The 19,966-nt window shown below is 32.9% G+C and overlaps 1 protein-coding gene across 1 annotated transcript; it reads left to right on the forward strand.

Annotated features, from left to right (window-relative positions):
- The first annotated feature begins 2,541 nt into the window (after window positions 1-2,541).
- On the forward strand, window positions 2,542-19,831 carry LOC148626217 (uncharacterized). The gene is made up of 14 exons (XM_088570037.1): window positions 2,542-2,591; window positions 2,936-3,026; window positions 5,322-5,520; window positions 6,012-6,026; window positions 9,374-9,477; window positions 9,887-9,957; window positions 10,684-12,317; window positions 12,815-13,138; window positions 13,933-14,292; window positions 14,893-15,072; window positions 16,204-16,260; window positions 16,423-16,743; window positions 18,122-18,478; window positions 18,979-19,831. The coding sequence occupies exons 5-14, from the start codon at window positions 9,385-9,387 to the stop codon at window positions 19,158-19,160; spliced, it is 3,579 nt and encodes a 1,192-aa protein (XP_088426163.1). The 5' UTR covers window positions 2,542-2,591; window positions 2,936-3,026; window positions 5,322-5,520; window positions 6,012-6,026; window positions 9,374-9,384; the 3' UTR covers window positions 19,161-19,831.
- The last annotated feature ends 135 nt before the right edge of the window (window positions 19,832-19,966 follow it).

Here is a 19,966-nt window from a genome sequence, read left to right on the forward strand (position 1 = left end):
TTTCCATTCTAATAGGAAGTTTCATCATATTTTTAAATAGACGCAGCCAATATTTTGCACAAAATGTTGGTCATGTGTTTATCACTTTTTTACCATCTCAGTGGTCTAAAAAGCTTTGAAGAACGTCGAATTAACTAGTAAAAAAAACTGTAACCTAGAGAAGAAACAGAATGACAAATGCAAGGGTGAATCCTTAAAAAAAACAATGCCGAAAAAATCGCAAGGACAAAAGAGAGAGACCAATTACACAACGTTAACATGGAAGTCGTTTAAACGTACATACATACAAACGAACAAACGAAAAATAGCTGGAATTTTTGTCAATCTGGTAATAGCTACGACCGCAATAATGACAAGTTTAATACATGTACAACAAATTCTGTTCAGAAAGTCGGTATATGGGTTTCCGTTTGTTGCCAGCAAATGGTTATGTTGACACTCAAAAACTCCACACAGTTAAAAGAGTAAGTGGTCAAGATTGTCAGAAGTCAAGTTGAAAGCTGTCATTAAATGATAAGATGCAAACCTTAGTGTATCTGTAGTGTCCTTAATTTCAAACCGTTTTTAACAAACCTGGTTAAAGGTCAAACGAGCTGTAATAATAACTCTTATTACTTTGCGTCCGTCGTCTTCATCTGTTACATTTTAAAAAAATCTTCTCCTCAGTAACTATGAGACAGAATTCGACGAAAGTAATCGTGATTGTTCCGTTGGATTACCTACACAATGTTTCATCCGCAAAAATGAACACCATTACTACAAGTAGGTCATAGTGGTCTGATATTACTTTTTTGCCTATATTTAATAACCCCTAGTAGGAAGAAGCAAACAACGACTCTCAACATTTTCAATTCTTATTACTGCAAATTTCCAATTTACCCAACAACCTGTTAAAGGCTTTTTGTCGTATTTTCAACCATTTTACAGTATATATTTGTAATCTCATTAAGATTATAGCAGTTTGCTCATAAAGCTTAGCTGCATTAGAATAAAAATGGACAGAGGACAAGACCCTTTATCAGGCAATTTTTAATGGCATAGCTTATAATCAGTTACTCCCCGTGCAGGTCCGGGTGTTAAATGAATAGGCCTGCAGCAGCGCTAAGCTTGTCGTATAAGGCGACTAAATAGTGCTCAGAAACCTAGCCGGGGGCTAGGCGCTCTGCCCACAGAGCAACTGGGATGTGTGCCCCAGGCGGTGGAATGGGGTACCCCTGGCGTGTTACATGCTGGGGTTGTCAAGCTATAATACGGAAAACCTGAACGCAAACCATAGTGGTGCACCTTGTTGGGAAAGATGCCACGTTCCTCGCACGTTAAAGAACCCTGCTGTGGTATTCGATAGGAGTAGGAACCTTTGGGCTCCACCACAGAAGGCTAAATTGCCCGACCTTATCCATTCCCCTTTTTCTAGTGGCAATCAAAATTTGTCGACCCTATTATCCTTGTGACCCATCCTTTTTTTTCATTTCATGTTCATTTTATCATCCATTTCATGTTCATTGTCTGAATATAGCTGAAATATTGCTGCTCGGACGTTAAACCCCATCAAACAAACAAACAATATAATCAGTTACAGCCCCTGAAAAAAACCGCATTTCTTACGTTTTCTTGCTATTTTCGAGAAACACTATATTCGAAATAATTCAAATACATTGCTACCGTGTCTCGAAGACTTAAAAACGCAAACATTAAAGTTTGAAATTTCTTTCTTTATTGAATATTTTATGTACATAAATACATCATTATTGACATGCATTTCAATGAAAAACATTTTTGTTTGTGTTTGAGTGACAAGTTGCAATAATTCCCATAAAGCTCGACATTCTGGACGATAGTATTTTAGAGTTAGAGATGAAGTAAAACTTTTTATAATGTTAAACGACTTATATTGTAATAATACTTCCCACTTTTATTCAAAAGAATAAGCAATTACAGTCACTGTAAATTCGGTAGTATATAGACGAAATGCGAACCATGTGTAATAAATGTAATTAATCAGTTATAGTAACGACGACTTCAAGTTCAGATTATCTAACGGTTGCTGAAACATTTTTTTTATCTGACGCTTAGGGCGATGACAAAGTAATATAAAAACTAGCCTCAAAGGACTGCATAGTTACTTAAATTAGGTTACACCTATTTTCCTTTTTAAATATTTCACACTCAATACACATTTAAGCAAGTACCTTGAAACAATGAATTACGTATTGAATTGTTTTGTTTTCTTACTTTGCAGATTTAATTCCATCTGACGTCGTGCAACTTTTTATTTGTTGTTGACTTCATGTTTATTGTCCTTGCATTACAATGTTTTTACCTGATGGGTTTTCAATACTTTAAATCATATTTTTATCTGACTTTACCTATAGTCACCTCATGTTTTAACAAAGCTATTTAAAGGTATTTTATATTTTTGGAGTATACATGTAGTATATTTCAATAGTTCTTTTGACCAGGTAGAAAAACAATTTTCTAAAGGGATCGCTACTATAATCCAGGAGCGAACTTGAACTTACCAGTGAAAAACGGTAGAATAAAACCGGATGGTTATATGTAAATACAATCAGGAAATTTCGAAAACTTACAAGGTATTATAAACGAAGCAGACAGAGTTTTCAAACAAAAATGATTTCTCTAAACGTACACGTATCTAGATTACCTGAAACATGAGTAAGTAGAGTCTACAAAAAAGACCAAGACCTTTAAAAGATTCTAGTGATATAGATTTCAATCAAGGCAAACATAAATATGTTAACCTTGAAGTTCGAATGAGCGGGAAGTCCTGGCTTTATATAAGACTAGGGCAGCTATTTTTTGAAAAGTGAATAACTACAAAGTGTTATAGACAAATTTACTAATAGTTTGATATATTCTAGGATAGACAATCTTCCAATTTAAGGATGAGTTATAATGATGATATTATAAACTCTAGTAGGGAGAAGAATGGATTCCCACCACCATGGACTGATTTGATACTCAACCCTGAGTTTGAAGAAGCATATCTTAAAAAGTCATGGCCTCGGGTAAGTTGATAAACAGAAACTAAACAATAGTGGTTAATAAAATACACCAATCAACTATATCACTACTCTTCTTCTCGAAATGATACTTGATTTTGGAAGCAAATTTGTCTGTCGGGTTTTTATACGGTCAGAGTAATAAATGCAAATATATATATTTTTTTATATAACCACTGCTTTTTCCGCAATTTTTTAACTTAACGGCATGATTGCTTGCTGAAGAATTTTAGTGGTAACTAAATTTGAGAATTATGTTTTGAAACCAGAGCAAACGGGCTTGTTAGTTACAAATGTTAATTTGTAACATGCATCATTAATTTGATCCTCCTCTATCCCACATAATAACATCTACATGAACTGTCCTTTACTATCATATATCGTGTACTAAGTTACAGCCCTAGATTAATCGTACGAGGAGGAATGACCCGGCCAGCGAAAGCTATATTTTTATATAGCCTAGCTGGCCGAGTGGTCTAGGGCACTGGACTTTGTGCAGGCGATGTTGCCATAGATGTCACAGCGGTACGAGTTCGAGTCCCTCGGAGGGAACGACCAAACATTTGCATCGCAAATTTGACAGTTCAAACATCGTTGGGAATTTTTCATATATATATATATATATATATATATATATGTATATATATATTTATATGTTGGAACACATAAAAACGTAAATCCTAATGCAATAAAATCTCACTCAATATGGGTATGAGATGATAGATGTGCTTTTGTAGTTCTCTTATATTTGTTTTGTTTTGCAGTTAATATAGCTTTGACTGATTTCGTGTCATGATATTAGAGTGTAGTTTAATGCATAACATGCAGACGAAATAGCTCAATGTTTTACTTTGTGTGTACGGTAGTTTCTAACGTATGTGAATTAGCCAATCAGCTTGGTGAGGACCTGATACGAATTTGTTTTAGTTTTAATATCGCCCTGCCTCCACACACATTAACTCATGTGTCCCCATAAACATTTAAATATAAAATTAGTGTAAAGGTATATGTAACCTCTGGAATAAAATGCAAATCTGTCAATTTGATTTGCAAGTTTGATAAATCTCGGATAGGGATAAAAAGCTCTCAGCGGCTCCGAAATCAATGATAACACTGCCTGCATTAAGCATTAGGTCAAACTCTCTAGACACTCAGCAAACTATGCTATATAAATATACTATCTGTTGACCAAACCGTTACTGGGTTTTAAGCGTAAACATTTGCACAAGGTGAATATTTTTTTACGATAAGACAAAATCTTATGGAGTTGATTAAGATCTTCATGGATTAACAGGTACCTCTACTCCCAGTTCGTAGGTTTAAACGTCAGATTTTTTTAATTAAAAGCAGTAGACGAATATTTAAATACCTTAGTTTTTAATATAGCAATCAGAAGTAAATACATTATCTTCATCAAATAGTCATTGCGATGTATGACTTGTTACTCAATCCTAACGGAGGGCCCGATTAAATGAATAAATATCAGTCAAAGTTAATATTTGCTTAATTCATAGCTGAAATGGTACTACATTGTAATTTGCACAGATATTACTGACTTGTGTTTCTAATTGGACCTTAAAATCTATAAAGGTAAAAAGTTGTCTCTGTTTCTTTTTTTTTCTATAAATGAATCGACAACCTTTGTTTCAGGTAAATTCATATAAAGATATGACTTGACTGTTCAATGTGAAATAATAGTAATACCTTGTTACATAAATTAAGAAAAATACACATATGTATATGATTGATCTTTACCAATTTACCGATACCAAGCATTTTGAAGCTCATCATTTTTATTATTGTTTTACTTAGGTCTGAAGTAAGGCATAATCAAATATAACTGTATTTCTATATTTGGCTTCCTTTGCAGCTACGAGTTAGACCAAAAATAATGTGAAACGCAACCAATTTCAATAATGCCAAATTTATATATATCCATATACAAGTAATTTGGTATTTTGGCTGCATCCACATTAAACAAACAAACTATTTTAAACTTTTAAACTTCAGAGTTTATAAAGGTTTCACTGTCCTATCTTTTACAAATTATACAGATTTCCTTTGAATGAAATATTTTGTGTTATACATACAGGTTCAAAATGCATAAGAAGACAGTTAACTAGAAAAAAATAATGAAACAGGTGCTAAGTTGACTGCGAGAAAGTTAAGAAATCGTGGATCATTATGACGTTTCGTGATTATATGTTTTCATAGTGTTAGGTCTATGTAAATTTCTCACGTTTCATATTAACCGAATACCGGGAATTTTTGCGTATCAACTTCAATTTTATCTGTTTTCAGATATGCCTGTACCAAAAGAGGGGCTATAGACAAAGTCATCCTTTTCTGACCAAGCCAGATGAAGAGTTGAATATCAAACAACAACCGAAGTGCAGTCGTTTTTTAGTCTGCTTTATTTGGTGGTGCTTTGTGGCACTTGCTATAACAGCAACATTATTGACCGTTCTCCTACTTAAGACAAAGGAGGATAATCCTACGGGTAAATATTAAAATTATCCAATTGTCATGGTAATTTGTCTTATTTATACGCGTATTCAATAATTAAATCTTTACTTTATTACTTATTTCTGATTTGTCACAACGTGATTTTGCTGAGTTGCTCCCTTATACCTTCTTTTAAAACTTTAACATACATTTTCATATCAATATTTTCTCATTGGATGACCTGCAAAGCATATGTTTGATCACTTTAAAATGTAGCTCAAAATTTCCCCTTCAACTGACTTGTCAAAAACTTCGTGTTAACTATTTTTGGCGGAGTTCCACCTCGGATGCCTTATATTACTCAATTTCAGGCAAGATTTAAACAATTGTTTTGTGGTCCTGCGAGACTTCTTGCTGCAGTCATCAAATTAAAAAATCTTTGCGCTCCATTGTCGTCTATCAACGCATTGAGTACTTACATGTATTTTTATTCATTGCAGATTTTGGTTTGAATAAATTCTGTAAATCGAAATGTTTTTTTTTCAGTACTTACAGAATATGGTAAGTTAATCTACGTCCAAACCTACCATTTCCAATTCTTGAAGCATTATTTTTTCTATCATGACATTAGTCACTGTTATATAATCTTATGCATATGCTAGTATGCAAATGATTCATAATATGTAAGAAAAAGGTTAAATACGAATACGAATCATTTATTATGGTGCGTACAATGCCAAATAATTTTCGATTAAATATAAGCTATCTTGAATTCATCATTGTCCTTATTGTAAACTACAGATTTCTTAACAAAAGAACCTGCATTTTTAAATTACCCCTATCATTTTCATGTGCATTTTAATATCTTTCTTATCAGATATCCGAGATTTTTGTTATCTAAATATAAAACTTAATCGCAGAATGTATCAATTATCAGGAAGTTATCAATCAAGTGTAATCGCAAAGTATAAACATACTGCTTTCAAGATGAGCCGCAACATTAAAAACGTATAGGATTATGATTAATAGAACTGAATAAACAAAATCCTTGATGATATATTTCGACAAACTTGAAACTTGGGATATGATGATGTGTCTTGGCCATTTTTCAATTAAATTAGCTTCTACAAACCTAAATCTATAACACATTTAAACTTTTTGGATTGCTAGGTTTCGTTATGTTGTATTCCCAATGTTTGAAAAATACCTTTCTTACTCAAGCATGTGTTTTTGTTTATTAGGCGATTTCCGTTAAAAGGGGAAACCAAATTTGTAAAAAGTATACCCTCTCCAGAAGTTTAATTTTGCCATTTAAGGTTTCAAAACCGAATAAAAAAAGTCTTTTAAATCAGAGTTGTATTAACCATTGACTTTGAACGTGATTGTTATATTGAAAGTGCAACCAAGGAAACCAAGACCCCAGCAAACATCAAACGAATACAACACGGAAACAAAGATCAGACATGGAAAACAGACGAACACAACAAAATAATATAAAATGCAAAGTAATCAAAATAACACATACAAAGTAACAAAGGTAAATGAGCAACTCGGACCACACTAAAAACTGGAGCATGGACCAGGTGCATAGGTAGGATTAGCGTCCTCTGCTTTTCTAGAAACACTCGCGGCCTTGCTCATGAAAAAATTCTAATCCGGGGTAGACGATAGAGGAGAGGAAAACCATAACACGCTGAGCAAATCAGCTTTCATAGTACAGATGGAAACACCGTAACGATCCACGAATTCATGATGACGATCATAAAACTCATGTAGTGATGACCTTAATCCTGCATCAACATAACCTTGCTTCAGAAGACTTATTGTAAGATGTCTAGCGCGATACAAAAAGTCTGCACAGTTACGGCAAGGTCTTGCACAACGTATGAGCGGTGACATGAAAATCTAACACGCAAACGCCGAAGGAATGCCGCCACAGACGAAAACAACGTTGACAATACGGAATAAAAAGTCATCACGTTTGTCGTAATGGCGGATTGATGCATCTGATCAAATCTGTCCTCTTGTGGTTTCACAAAAATATCGGCCTTTGTTCACTTAAATCGATGCTTTCAAAATGAGATATCTAAATATCGCAGCGTCACCAATAGGACAGTCCAAGTACTTAAAATTTAAGTACATTGCATGAACGTAAAAAAAGAAACAAAGATGATCTACATACACAATAAATATGAATTGCAAACCAACCCCAATCTTTATAGGTGGTTAATTTTGAGTGAAAATATTCTTGTGAAAATCAAAAGAAGAGACATTTGTACTCTAACTGAAACCATTGTCATCCTCTCTGGATACCACTAGAGGTACTGTTGCGGTACTGCATACGACCAGTATGAAATTAGTTTAAACTATTATTTTACGGCATGCCTTTCAAAGAAACTCTAAACTCATTTCATTAAACTTCATGTTGGCTTAATGGTTTAGGTGTTTCACACTTGCACCATATTAGTATATCAATGGAAGTAGAATACTCGTCTCACCACAAAAAGCACAAATCATACTTCGAAAGGGCTGGATACTTTATACATGTATATAGTTACCTCTTTATAAATTCATATTTTTGATTATTTGAAACGAATATTTTTTACCCATTATGCAACGTTATACCTCTGAAATTAACAGTTTTCACTGTACCAATCCATGGTCATATGTTTCACCGATGTACATCATGTTTGTGCAAATAATAAAACAAATATTTTTATCTTTTCTGTGAAATAAATTAAGTTTATATCAGTCAATCGAAAATGGGGGACAGTCATACAACTTTCTGAGAATCTTTACAGTATCATTTTTTTACAAAAAAGTCAGTGTACGCGTCACATACACAAGTATGTTATAAATCAGAAATTCCATCATTTTAGTTACTTAAATGGAATGTGCTAATATACTATATTTACCTCCATTGATAGGTAACTATTCTATAAGCAATAACAGTGCACTGACTTTCATAAAACCGATATACGAATGAGGCATAGAACCGCGGGAAAATGCGAAGCTGTGTCAAATATTTTCACCGGTTCGAGAGAATTTCTATATATCAAAGTTTGTGTTAAGTAAGCACCCTGTTATTATATAAATGAGACGTCACAACAGAAAGTTATATTCAGTTAGTTTCGTGTATCCCTTGTAAATGAACGGTCGATGCATTTTGACTGCACACAGGTTACGATTGCAGTTTAAATTAACTACTTTCCTTTCATCTTTGACAACAACTGTGAAGTCGCCCTTATATCTTGACTTACACTTAGAGATCGATGGTAAAGAAAAACTATAGGCCAAACTAACGTGATGACTTTACATTCAGAATTGTCAACTTTCATTACATATGTGTAAACATCCCTTCAGCATCTGCGTATGGGGTTTTCATATCAAACTCATACGTTATGCCAGAGCTTACCGTAACTTCTATCGAGCAAGACTTCTAAAATTAGGCTTCTGGATTAGGGTTATGTTGCTAAAAGAAGAAGTCATCACGATAAAAGTTATATGGTCGTCATCCTGAACTCGTGGATCGTTACGGCGTATCAATCTGCACAATGTTTATTCAGCGTGTCATAGTCTTCCTTTCCTCTTTCGTCTACCCCGGAGTTTCTAGAACAGCAAAGGACGCTTACCCTACCGGTGCATCTGGTCCATGCTCCCAGTTTTTAGTGGAGTCCGAGTTGCTCATTTACTTTTGTTACTTTAATTTTAGTTACTTTATGTTCTTTGGTAACCTTGATTACTCTTTCAAAATAGCCTCTTCCTTAACAGGCACAAAGAATCAGAATTTTTCATACGCAGTCATCAGAAATCAAAAGAATCGGTTAACGGTTCAAGTGATTTTCATATTGTATACTTGTCTAGATATAATCATTACTAATCTTTTTAATGAATTTCTCGTTATGTAGTGAAAGTGGATATGAATATGACTGTCAATAGTACATACTTAAATGTATACGATAACAAAACGTCACCTGTTTATACGTCATTTACAAACGATGTCTGTTCAATGGTATGTAGTTACGTTATAGTCACATACATGTTGTAAGACCTTATAACTATACCGAACCCCTACGAGTCTAAACTATTCATTGGAATAACGGACTTTAAAATTTCCAATATATTTGATTGAATCATCTTCACCACATTAGTTGCTTAGAAAGGATTTAAAAAAAAGATTAAGTGCAGGAAAACTTTAAGAATCGATTTTCATGCTTGTACTTTTTTGCAACGTTACATTTCCTTTCAATAAAATTTATAGCCTTTAAAACCAGAAAAATGTTTGCTGTTGTATTCATCTTTGCTTATAAATACATTTGTGTAAATGTGGGCACTTTTAAGTTCGCAGATAAACTGCTACCTTATTTTTTTTACATCTGTCTAGATTCACTGTATATAGATAAAATACATTTTATTTACAGGTAAGAACAGCATACAAAAACGACGTACGCACACAATCTACCTATTATGGATGTCGGGTTACTAGTCTAAGGTATAATAGTTAAATCCTATATCTAAATATCAGTCTCTATAAGAACCAGGCAGTAGAATAAATACGATCAGAAAAAAAAACTTTTGGACATTGTAATTTTGATATTCATACCACTGTTATCAAGAACGGGTACTATATTTCTGTAAATGTTGATGAATTGAGTTGATATTAATAGGTACTGCAAATAAGGATAGATGAAAGTCAATTTTTTTAACATTCTTCCAAATGTCTCCCATGATGCAGATATCAATTTGTGGTATTCTCAAAAAGAAAAGATTTTCTTGAGTAAAAGGACGTCATCTGGTCCGTGTTATGCATGTCTCAATTGGCTAACAGTTTGCCTGATTCTTACAAAGACTCGTATTTAGTCAAATTCTCGTTTTGCAACATAATCATTCATTGTTGTTTTTTTTTATGAACACCTGGATATAAAACACATAATTGATTATGTAGTTGTCGAAGTACAAATGACCTTGCTTTCAATTCTGATATGGCTAATCATGTATTAAAACATAATACCGTACAATGTAAGTGCACTCTCTTAATACATTTATAAACACTGAAAATTATTGAAGGCAATACTTTTGTTTTTTGTTCGTAAAATAACAATATTCCGGTTATTTTCTGATTCAAACTACAGTAAAATTATGTCGTTGTGAGCATACTCGAATATTACCAACAGATTTAATACTTCCCTTCGAAAACTTTATATGTTTTAATTATTAGTGCAGGTAGTATAGTAGTGGTGTTTACACTATACTTCTCTTCTACGTCAGAAGACCATGTTCGTACCAACGTTCAAGTGGTAATGATGCAATACATCCAATCAAATGCTAATAACCTTGGACAATTATATATCGTAAAGGGTTCAATTAACGTGCTATCAGTGACAACGATAAAAATAAGAAATCCACCAATTGTGCAAGGATCTTCAATGGAAATAACACCACTTGTGTCATCAACCGTCAATTCCAAACTAAAAACAACTACTCTTTTTCCGAGTACTGCAAAAACTACAAATAGAATTATAACAACCAAGGCTGATCCAACAACTGTAATCACGGAAGACACAATAAATGTAATTGAAACAGCAGCAGCTGTAAGCAGTGCGACGTTAACTATGTTAACTGATGCAGTAACTAATGTAATATCACACATATCACGTGACACCGTCTCACATCCAACATCAAACCTACCAACTGGATTTACTGTTTCATCAACGTTAGAACATTCAACTTTTGTTAGCGACCCAACTCAGACAACTAAAGAAGTGTCACCGTCCGTTACTGAGCAAACAACCTCAATATTTGAAAAAACATCAACTACATCGCCATCAATTGAAACTGAAACATCACCGACATTAACTGACCAAAGCAGCACATTGTCCAAATATCCTACCATAACGACGGAATTTAGCTCAAATACCACATTGAAAGAGATAGCAAATACAGAACAGTTATCAACAAAAGTCACCACCACCAAAGCATATTATCTTACCTCAACTATGTTTGAATTTGAACCTCAATCAACTGATTCTGACTCAAAAACAGGCGGAACAAAGTTTTTTACCTCAGATAGTGAAACAGCATCTACTTTCACTGGAAAAACAACAAGACCAAACAAAACAACTTTAGCAGAATCTATAGCAACGACGACAACAATTGTTTTACCTACGACCACATTAACCGAGTCATCAACGATGATTGAACCAAATGACTTCAATAACACATGGTCATCAACTGTACTTGAAACTACACCATCAATTAGGGAACCGACAGCCATGATAACAACAGCAATAACTGCAACTATGCAGACACAGATAGCGACTGAATCTTCAACACTAGTGACAGAGCCAACCGCATCAGTTAATGAACAAAAAATCAATACCGAATCAACAACACGGATGACAGAGCCAATGACATCAGTTACTGAAGAAACAGACGTTACCAAATCTACATTACTAGTGACAGCGCAAACGACATTAGCTTCTGAACAGACAATCGTTACCAAATCTACATCCATATTGACAGAGCCAACGACATTAATTACTGAACAAACAATCGCTACTAGATCTACAATATTAGTGACAGAGCCAACGACACCACCTCCTGATCGAACAATCGTTACTGAATTTACAATGCTAGCCACAGAGCTCCCGACATCAGTCACTGAACGAACAACAGTTACTGAATCTATTATGCTAGAGACACAGCCAAACACATCAGTTACTGAACAAACAACAGTTTCCGAATCTACTCATTCGGTGACTGATTCAACCGCATCATATATCAAATATACAACACTAATTACTGAAACGACACCAGGAACAACACAGACAGTGACAGTAGATGGTTCAACATGTAAGTTTGTTTTATGTTGTACCGCTTAAAAGAATGATCAGATTTGATGTAAGCCCTATCAATTTAAAATAAAACACTTATCAGAACCATAATATTCTATACAGCACTAAAATATTTTTTCCACAGAAATTAATAAAAAATGAGCGTGCAACAAATGTCCATGTTTGGACTATTTACGTCATCGAAATGTTAAGCTTTTCTATATAGTAGATTGATTATTGAATGAATTTTAAAGAGCATGCTCCCTTATAGTATATATTTAGTATAAAAATAATTGGAACAATTTCCCTCTCATTCATGCAATGACGCTATGTTAAGTTGGTAGTTTGAATTTGTTATGTGTATATATTTTATTTAACTTCAACATACAGTGGATTCACAATGGTCGTTTTTGACAATCATATAAAATTCCATTTAGTACAACGCAATATGTTTAATTATATGATAGTTTTTTTGTATATTCAAAATAAGAAACATGTTTTTTGTGTGATTTTTAGACGTTTCCTGCCAAGATAAAACTATAGAGGTAGATTCAGAGGCTGCTGAGATATTATGTACATTAAATGGGATTTCCTTTTCAACGCTAAATATAACATTTAGATCGTCAGCTGAAAACGTAGCTAGAGTAATTGCTCAAATTGAGGATAATGGAAATGTAAAAGATTTGGTGCAAAATGATAATGTTGCAGCAACTTTAAATACAGATATAGTTATTATTTCTGTGCAAAATTTATCCTGTAATACTGGCGATTTCTATGGTGTGAGTGTGGTAGACGGTGATACTGTTGTTGGATCATCTTCAGGAAAACTTATCGTCGGAAGTAAGTTTTTAATAGAGGTAAAAATGAAATATTTCCAGGAAAATCAATTGCAAAAACGTGGTAGTTTATTTCATCGTGTTTTAGTTGTTAATGTCCTTATGAATACTGCGCTTAAACAAATATACTTGTTCTTTTTACCGAAAAGTATCGTTCACGTTCTTGTTACCATATGCTTTTAATTACAAGCCTCACAATACTGTCCGAACAAATATGGGGTCACTTAGCAGTTTAATACTTGTCCCTCAGAAGATTGTTAGCAGTCTACCTTTGTAAATTATAAACAAAGGGAAAACTTTATTATGGCGTTAAACAACACCAAATTAAATCAAGTATATTTTAAAGGAGTATCAAAAAAGTTTTACCAATGACTAGATTACTACATATACATTGGGGAGAACTTGTAATATTTTTTATCTTTAAATTAGCAAATAAATATTTACTTAAGTAAATGCAGTTATTATGTATACATTCACATGTTGTATAAGCCAACAGATAAACGCGTGTACAAAAATAGCTTATTTGAAAATCAATCCGTTGCAATAGAAATTTTCAATCAAATAGATATAAAGTATTGTTTTGACGAACAAAAATGAAAACTCCATATAATTTCATCATACGACGTTTAATATACATATACAACAATTTGACTTTTGTCTCATTTTTCAGAAAAAAAAAAACAAGTAATGCATCGCTTCATGATATTAAGTTCTTTTTTGTTTTGTGTGGGTGTGTGTTACAACACCTAAAAATCAGTATAATATTTGAACGCACGTTTTCTGTACTATTTATTACAGGCAGACCGAAAATGAAACCGATTCTTAACTTGCATCCTGATCAAGTAGAAGGCTTAAGCAATGACAACTACAAAAATGATCTGTACCATTCCTGCAATGTTGATCTAGGTTTTCCAGCTGGAGAAACTATAGTCCAAGTTTTAAAGGAAAAAGACACACAATTTATACCTTTAGATATTTGGATTGAACCAGACAATACTACTCTAGATGAACAGTGTACCAATAATAAAGATGTCAAATTTGAGATTCGATTTACATCAGATATGAATAATGCAATAATTCGTTGTGGAGTTAAAAACCAACATTTTCAGAATTATACGACATTGTATTCAAATAATGAAACCGTATCCTTAATTTCGAGTGAGTATATCTATCTGTTCATACTATTCAGATATGTAAAGCGCTGTTTAAATGGGGAAGAAAAGAATTGCAGGGAAAAGAAATGTAACAAATATGTAGTATCAAAAGCAGAAAATAATCATTAGATTAATCATAACGACACTAATATAATATAACATTAATATGGCAAAACACTGCTCTGGTACTGCAGGCACACATTTCGACTTCTTTATACCCTTTAAACGAAACCAAAGTATGTGTAAATAATAAATTCACAAAATACAAACTTTTTGTGACCCAAGACTCGGTTTCTTATCTTCACCATCTTGGCAATATAACATCGAAAAAAATATTTGAAATAAATTCGTAATTTAAACGTTTTTAAAAGTTATTGTATGCGTCTTCTATTAAAATAAGAAAGACACGCTAACACACGCTAACACAACCTATGGTACTTGTTGACCTACCGGTTTAAAGTTTAGAGGTCATGTTTTAAAATGATAATTTTAGAAAGAGTGGTTTGTATTATTTTAAGTTTTTAGTTTGATCTCCTGATATACAAATCGTAATATATTTGATTGCCTGTAAGTTTTTAAAATTTATTTCTTTATATCACTTTAGATTTTTGCGTAAATGACACCTCCGGTAAAGTATACTTTCCCCACCCTACAGATTGTGAAAGTTATGTTCATTGCCATGGAAACCAGACACAAGGGGAACGTTGTCCAGTAGGGCTATGTTTTGGAGTAGCTACCGTTAGCGAATGTGACAATTGCAATCATGTTACATGTCCGTATACAGGTATGAATACTTTTAAATATAAGATTGTGCGTACCCTGTTATCCAGTTAAGGGGGAATGAGATTGTTGTCATGTGGTGTATATTCATTGACTTTAATTTGTGGTTTTCTGGAGATATTTTATATCTGTTGATACGAAATCACCGTGTTTGTCTTTAAAAAATTTAAGAACGAATGCCATACAGTGGTGTTTTTTTTTACCTTAAAACCGGCCCATATCATTAGTACTTTGTCTTATGTGAACAAAGTTAGCCCATAAATCCCTTGTTTATTTTTTGTTTTTTTTTTTCAATTATCATGTTGCTACACACAATATATTTTTGATATTTATCTGCATTGGTAATTTTCTTAATATGTTCATAAAAGATGCAGTACTTTTAAGTGGAAAACTTCCCCTTCCATGGTATATTGTGTATGGGGGAATAGGGATAGTGTATGAGGAAATTGGGAATTTTAATGCGGATGATTGGGAATTTTTTTTAAATGTATTTATAGCTATGATAAGTGTATCAAACTTATTATGAAATAAAAGTATTAACGTTTAATTATATAAAAATATAAAGTTAAATTTGAAATGTAAAATATTTGATAGGGATTCTATGGGGATGGGGAAATTGCAATTGGAAACGGAAATGGGGATAATAGGGCATGGGGGATGGAATATGTTGTAAATGGGAAGTAAATACCAATCAAGAGCTGCAGCTAAATGTTGCATTGTATGAAAAATTATACATGATTGAAATAAGTTAGTTAAAAGGTAATGAATATTAGCAAACCTATATAATATTAGTGGAGTCTGAATTGCTCATTTACTTTTGTTTCTTTGTACTTGTAATTTAAGTGATTTCACTTTCTTTGCAGTGTGTGTCTGTTTTCCTTGTCTAGGCCTTATCATTGGACTTTATTATTTTGATTTCCACCCAAATCTTTGTTCCCTTGATTACCCTAACTCCACAATTAATAGGATTTCATATTTTCAAGAGTCAAACACAACAGTAAGAATATTTTTTGTATTGTTAGATTGTACAGACGATCTACCTATAGTCAATGTCATTATAGATCATAACTGTTATTGCGACGTTACATTACTAATTAACAATCGCCTTTAGATTCACTTTTTTAATACTTTGCAGATGTGATTTCTACGCTGTCAACAACACTAAGAACTACAACAGAAGAAATGCCAAGCGGTATATACATAAGTGTTTAGCAAATTTTATGGACCCATTTGTAGTCAATATTTTAAATTGGTTTTTAACATTATTTCATCATGTAAAACAAATTATATTACAAAAAAGATTGTCGTACTTAAACATACTTACCATTACAAGTATGGTTTCTGTTTTATTCAGGAATCAAATGTGAAGATAAATCGACGCTGATATTTTCGGAAAATTTGAATCTTGTGTGCATTATAAATCAAACTGTCTATGAAAGGATCGATATCAATTTTGTTGCGTCTGTGGATTCCTCCTCATTGCAAGTGGCGAACATTTCCAATACAAAAGAAGTTACAGTGACCGAAGGACAAGAAAATTATGAGATACAATTTGATGGTACGGTATTGAATATAACAGTTAGAAATGTTTCCTGTGAAAATGATGGACATTTTAGTGTCTACGTATATATGGCTGATTTAACGGTGTCAGAGTCTGCACGACTCACTGTGTTAGGTATGTATGATTTTTACAGCGTACTTGCTGTACTTCAATTAATTTGATAAAGGCGGAAGATTTTCAAAGTGTTTCCCTTTAGAACGAGAATGCCTATATGCTCAACAAGCAAGTCTATAAAACTTTGCATGCCGGACCAAAGTTTTTAAGAACTGTTAGTCTGAAAAGCCATACCTGTCGATGACCATGGACTGTGATTCAACATGCATAAAGTTTAATAGCGTTTTGTTTGGTTGCAATTATTCAGAATCTTTTATATCGCATTGTTCAAATGTTACAAAAGTCGACTTATGATGTATATTACCAAATTGAACGCTTAAATACGTGAAAACAGGAATATAAACTCACACTTCTGAACAATCGCACTTTTTTTTGTTTTTGTTTTTTTTTTATTTATTTTTTTTGGGGAGGGTTTTTTTTTTCATGCACGCCCTAACATTCATCATAGCTGTCTTTATTAATGTCCATATAAAACGTTAGTACAATAGTTATGATGATTTTTGTCTATGAATGCTGAAACGCTTGCGAACTGAAAACGATAGGTACAGTACAATGAAACACCAGTCCGTTTTTGCGAATAAACCAATATTGGCACTTTTTAGTATTCTTATGGATAAAGATTCATCAAATTACATTATTAAATATACTTTAAGACTACTCAAGGAAACCAAGCTCTAGCGGAAATCAAAAGAATGTAATCCAGGGACAAATGCCAAACATGGAAAACAGACACACACAACAATGAACATAAAATAAACAAAATTATACATACAAAGTAACAGCAGTAAATTAGCAATTCAGACTCCATTAAAAAAAACTTGCAACATGGACCAATTGCGCTGGCAGGGAAAGCATTTTCTGCTTTTCTAGAAACAGACGTCGAGTCGCTAATGAAAAGTCAAGTCCAGGGTAGCGGAAGGAAAACTATGACACATTTAACAAATCAGTTTTCATGGTGCAGATGGATACACCGTAACGATCCTTTAAATATCGGCATATACATGTAATGTGTACATTTTAAAGCATTTTGAGCTATTGGCAGAGTAATTGTTTTATGCTTTTCAACCATCATATGTGATTTTTAAAGTAATTGAAGTTTGAAACCAGACATTTCACTTCGAATTTTGTTTTTCGGACCTTTCAGAATCATGCGATTCAGTTTTTGTTAACTTTGTCACAAATGTATGCATACAAATTGTACGTTTTTCGTCACTTTTATGGATACCTCATCACGTCGTAATTAACCTCCAATTTTTTTCTGCATTTCAATTTTCAAAAATGTTCCATTTATCAAAAGTTATTTTCAATTAATGAAATGAAGTAATTGATTATGTAACAAACTCAATCGGAAAACAATACATTTTTTTTTGTTTCTTAGCGAAGCCTAGTGGGTCGGCTACTCTAACAATTCATCCGCATCAAATTATTGGAATAAGTACAGTTGAAACAAATCAAGCTCACACATGTCAAGCTGATATTGGAAACCCCCCGGGAACAATAATGGTTGAAATGCGCCTTCAAGGAGACAATGATTTCAGAAATATAACAAATTTAAGAGATTTTGGCAGCTTGGATTATACTCCATATAACTGCACCTTACATCAAACGTACAAGTTTTACTTCAGCCTTACAATTGAAATGGACAATGCGACGTTACGATGTACCGTTTCAAACAACAATTATCCATCTATGTTACCGATCCACTCAAATAACGAAAATTTGGCACTTATTCCCGGTAAGATCAATATTTTTACAAGCTTTCTTTCTATGAGTGACAAAAAAAACGGGGAATATGAATACTGGAAGACTTGAAGAACAAGACATTTATTTTTAAATTCGGAAAAAACACCAAATTTCCTTGATATTATTTTTTTGAAAAATTTCTGTAGAAAAAAAACAGCAGAGTAACTAACAAATGATATGCTCCTAACCAGGGGATTATTTGTATGAATGTCATTTATTTATAAACATTTTTTTAATTTGTCTACCTTGTGCCCTATATATCATTCGGGTATTTGTTTTGTTTTTGTTTTTTTTTTTGCACCGATGTCAATGTCATGTTAAGGTCAGGACTCCTTATTCTTTGCCATAAAAACAACGAACTGAGAAGACTTATTCTAAATTTGATCATATTTTACCAACTGTGTTCCTTTCTTTATGTTTTAAAATATTTCAAAGTTTTTTACCAACAAAACTGTTTATTATCCTTAATAGTTTTTTTTTTAATTCTTTTAGATAACTTTTGTGTAGATAAAAATGATTCGTCATACAGTCATCCAACTGCAAACGATTGTAATCGTTTTGTTGATTGTGTTAACAATAAACCAGTTGGGAAAACATGTGAAACTGAGAAAGAGTGTTTCGATTCCAACATTGGACGGTGCAATCATTGTAACATGGTAGACAACTGCTCTTGATAGTTAATAGACAAACAAGCATGTAAAATCGTTTCAATTATGTATATACAAATGTCAAATCTAGATCTTTTGTTAGTATTTCAGATTAAAGCTACATGTTTTCTGTGTCTTAACTATAGAAATGTAATAACAATAAGATATATTATTATTAAAACAACTTCATTAAATACTTATTTGAGGACATGGATTTAGATTTTCTGTGGAATAATAAGTAAAATCGCTCTGCAAACGGAGAACGTATAGTCGTAATGATAAACTACTATGATAATAGCGCTTGTAAATTCAAAACTTGTATCTACATTATTATACTTGTAGAAGAAACTAAAATTCAAAATACATACCCCAGTATTGCTGGGTTGTTTTTGTTTTGCATATAATTGTATTATAAACTTGAGCTCCAAAATGAGTGTGACGTGTTATCATTGTACTGTTATTATACTGAACTTTCTGGGCACTTTCTTTGTCCTATATTACGCTATTTTGCAAACATGGACACCGATTGGCTTTTTGGTTTCAGTGTAAATTTATTTAATGTTGTATTATGTCTGTTTAATGTAATGTATAATACATATTCGTAGTATCTGTCTTTGTCTTTTTTTTTGTCATACATGATAGATATTTGTTGAATTGTTACACATGTACTAATAAAATGGTTTTAATGTTTAACAAGATATATCATTTGAAATCTGTTCTTAAAGTTATTTCACAGCCACAAAACGCTAGACAACAAAGTGGTCCTGTTAGCCACCAGTGTCAACAATTCTTCAGTTAAACGTGTACGACTCATTGTTACAAAAGTAACATAT

Source organism: Perna viridis, chromosome 2 (genome assembly GCF_037379345.1).
Source record: "Perna viridis isolate PV_CMFRI_1.1 ecotype Kerala chromosome 2, ASM3737934v1, whole genome shotgun sequence".
In the NCBI taxonomy this organism is placed as follows: Eukaryota; Metazoa; Mollusca; class Bivalvia; order Mytilida; family Mytilidae; genus Perna; species Perna viridis.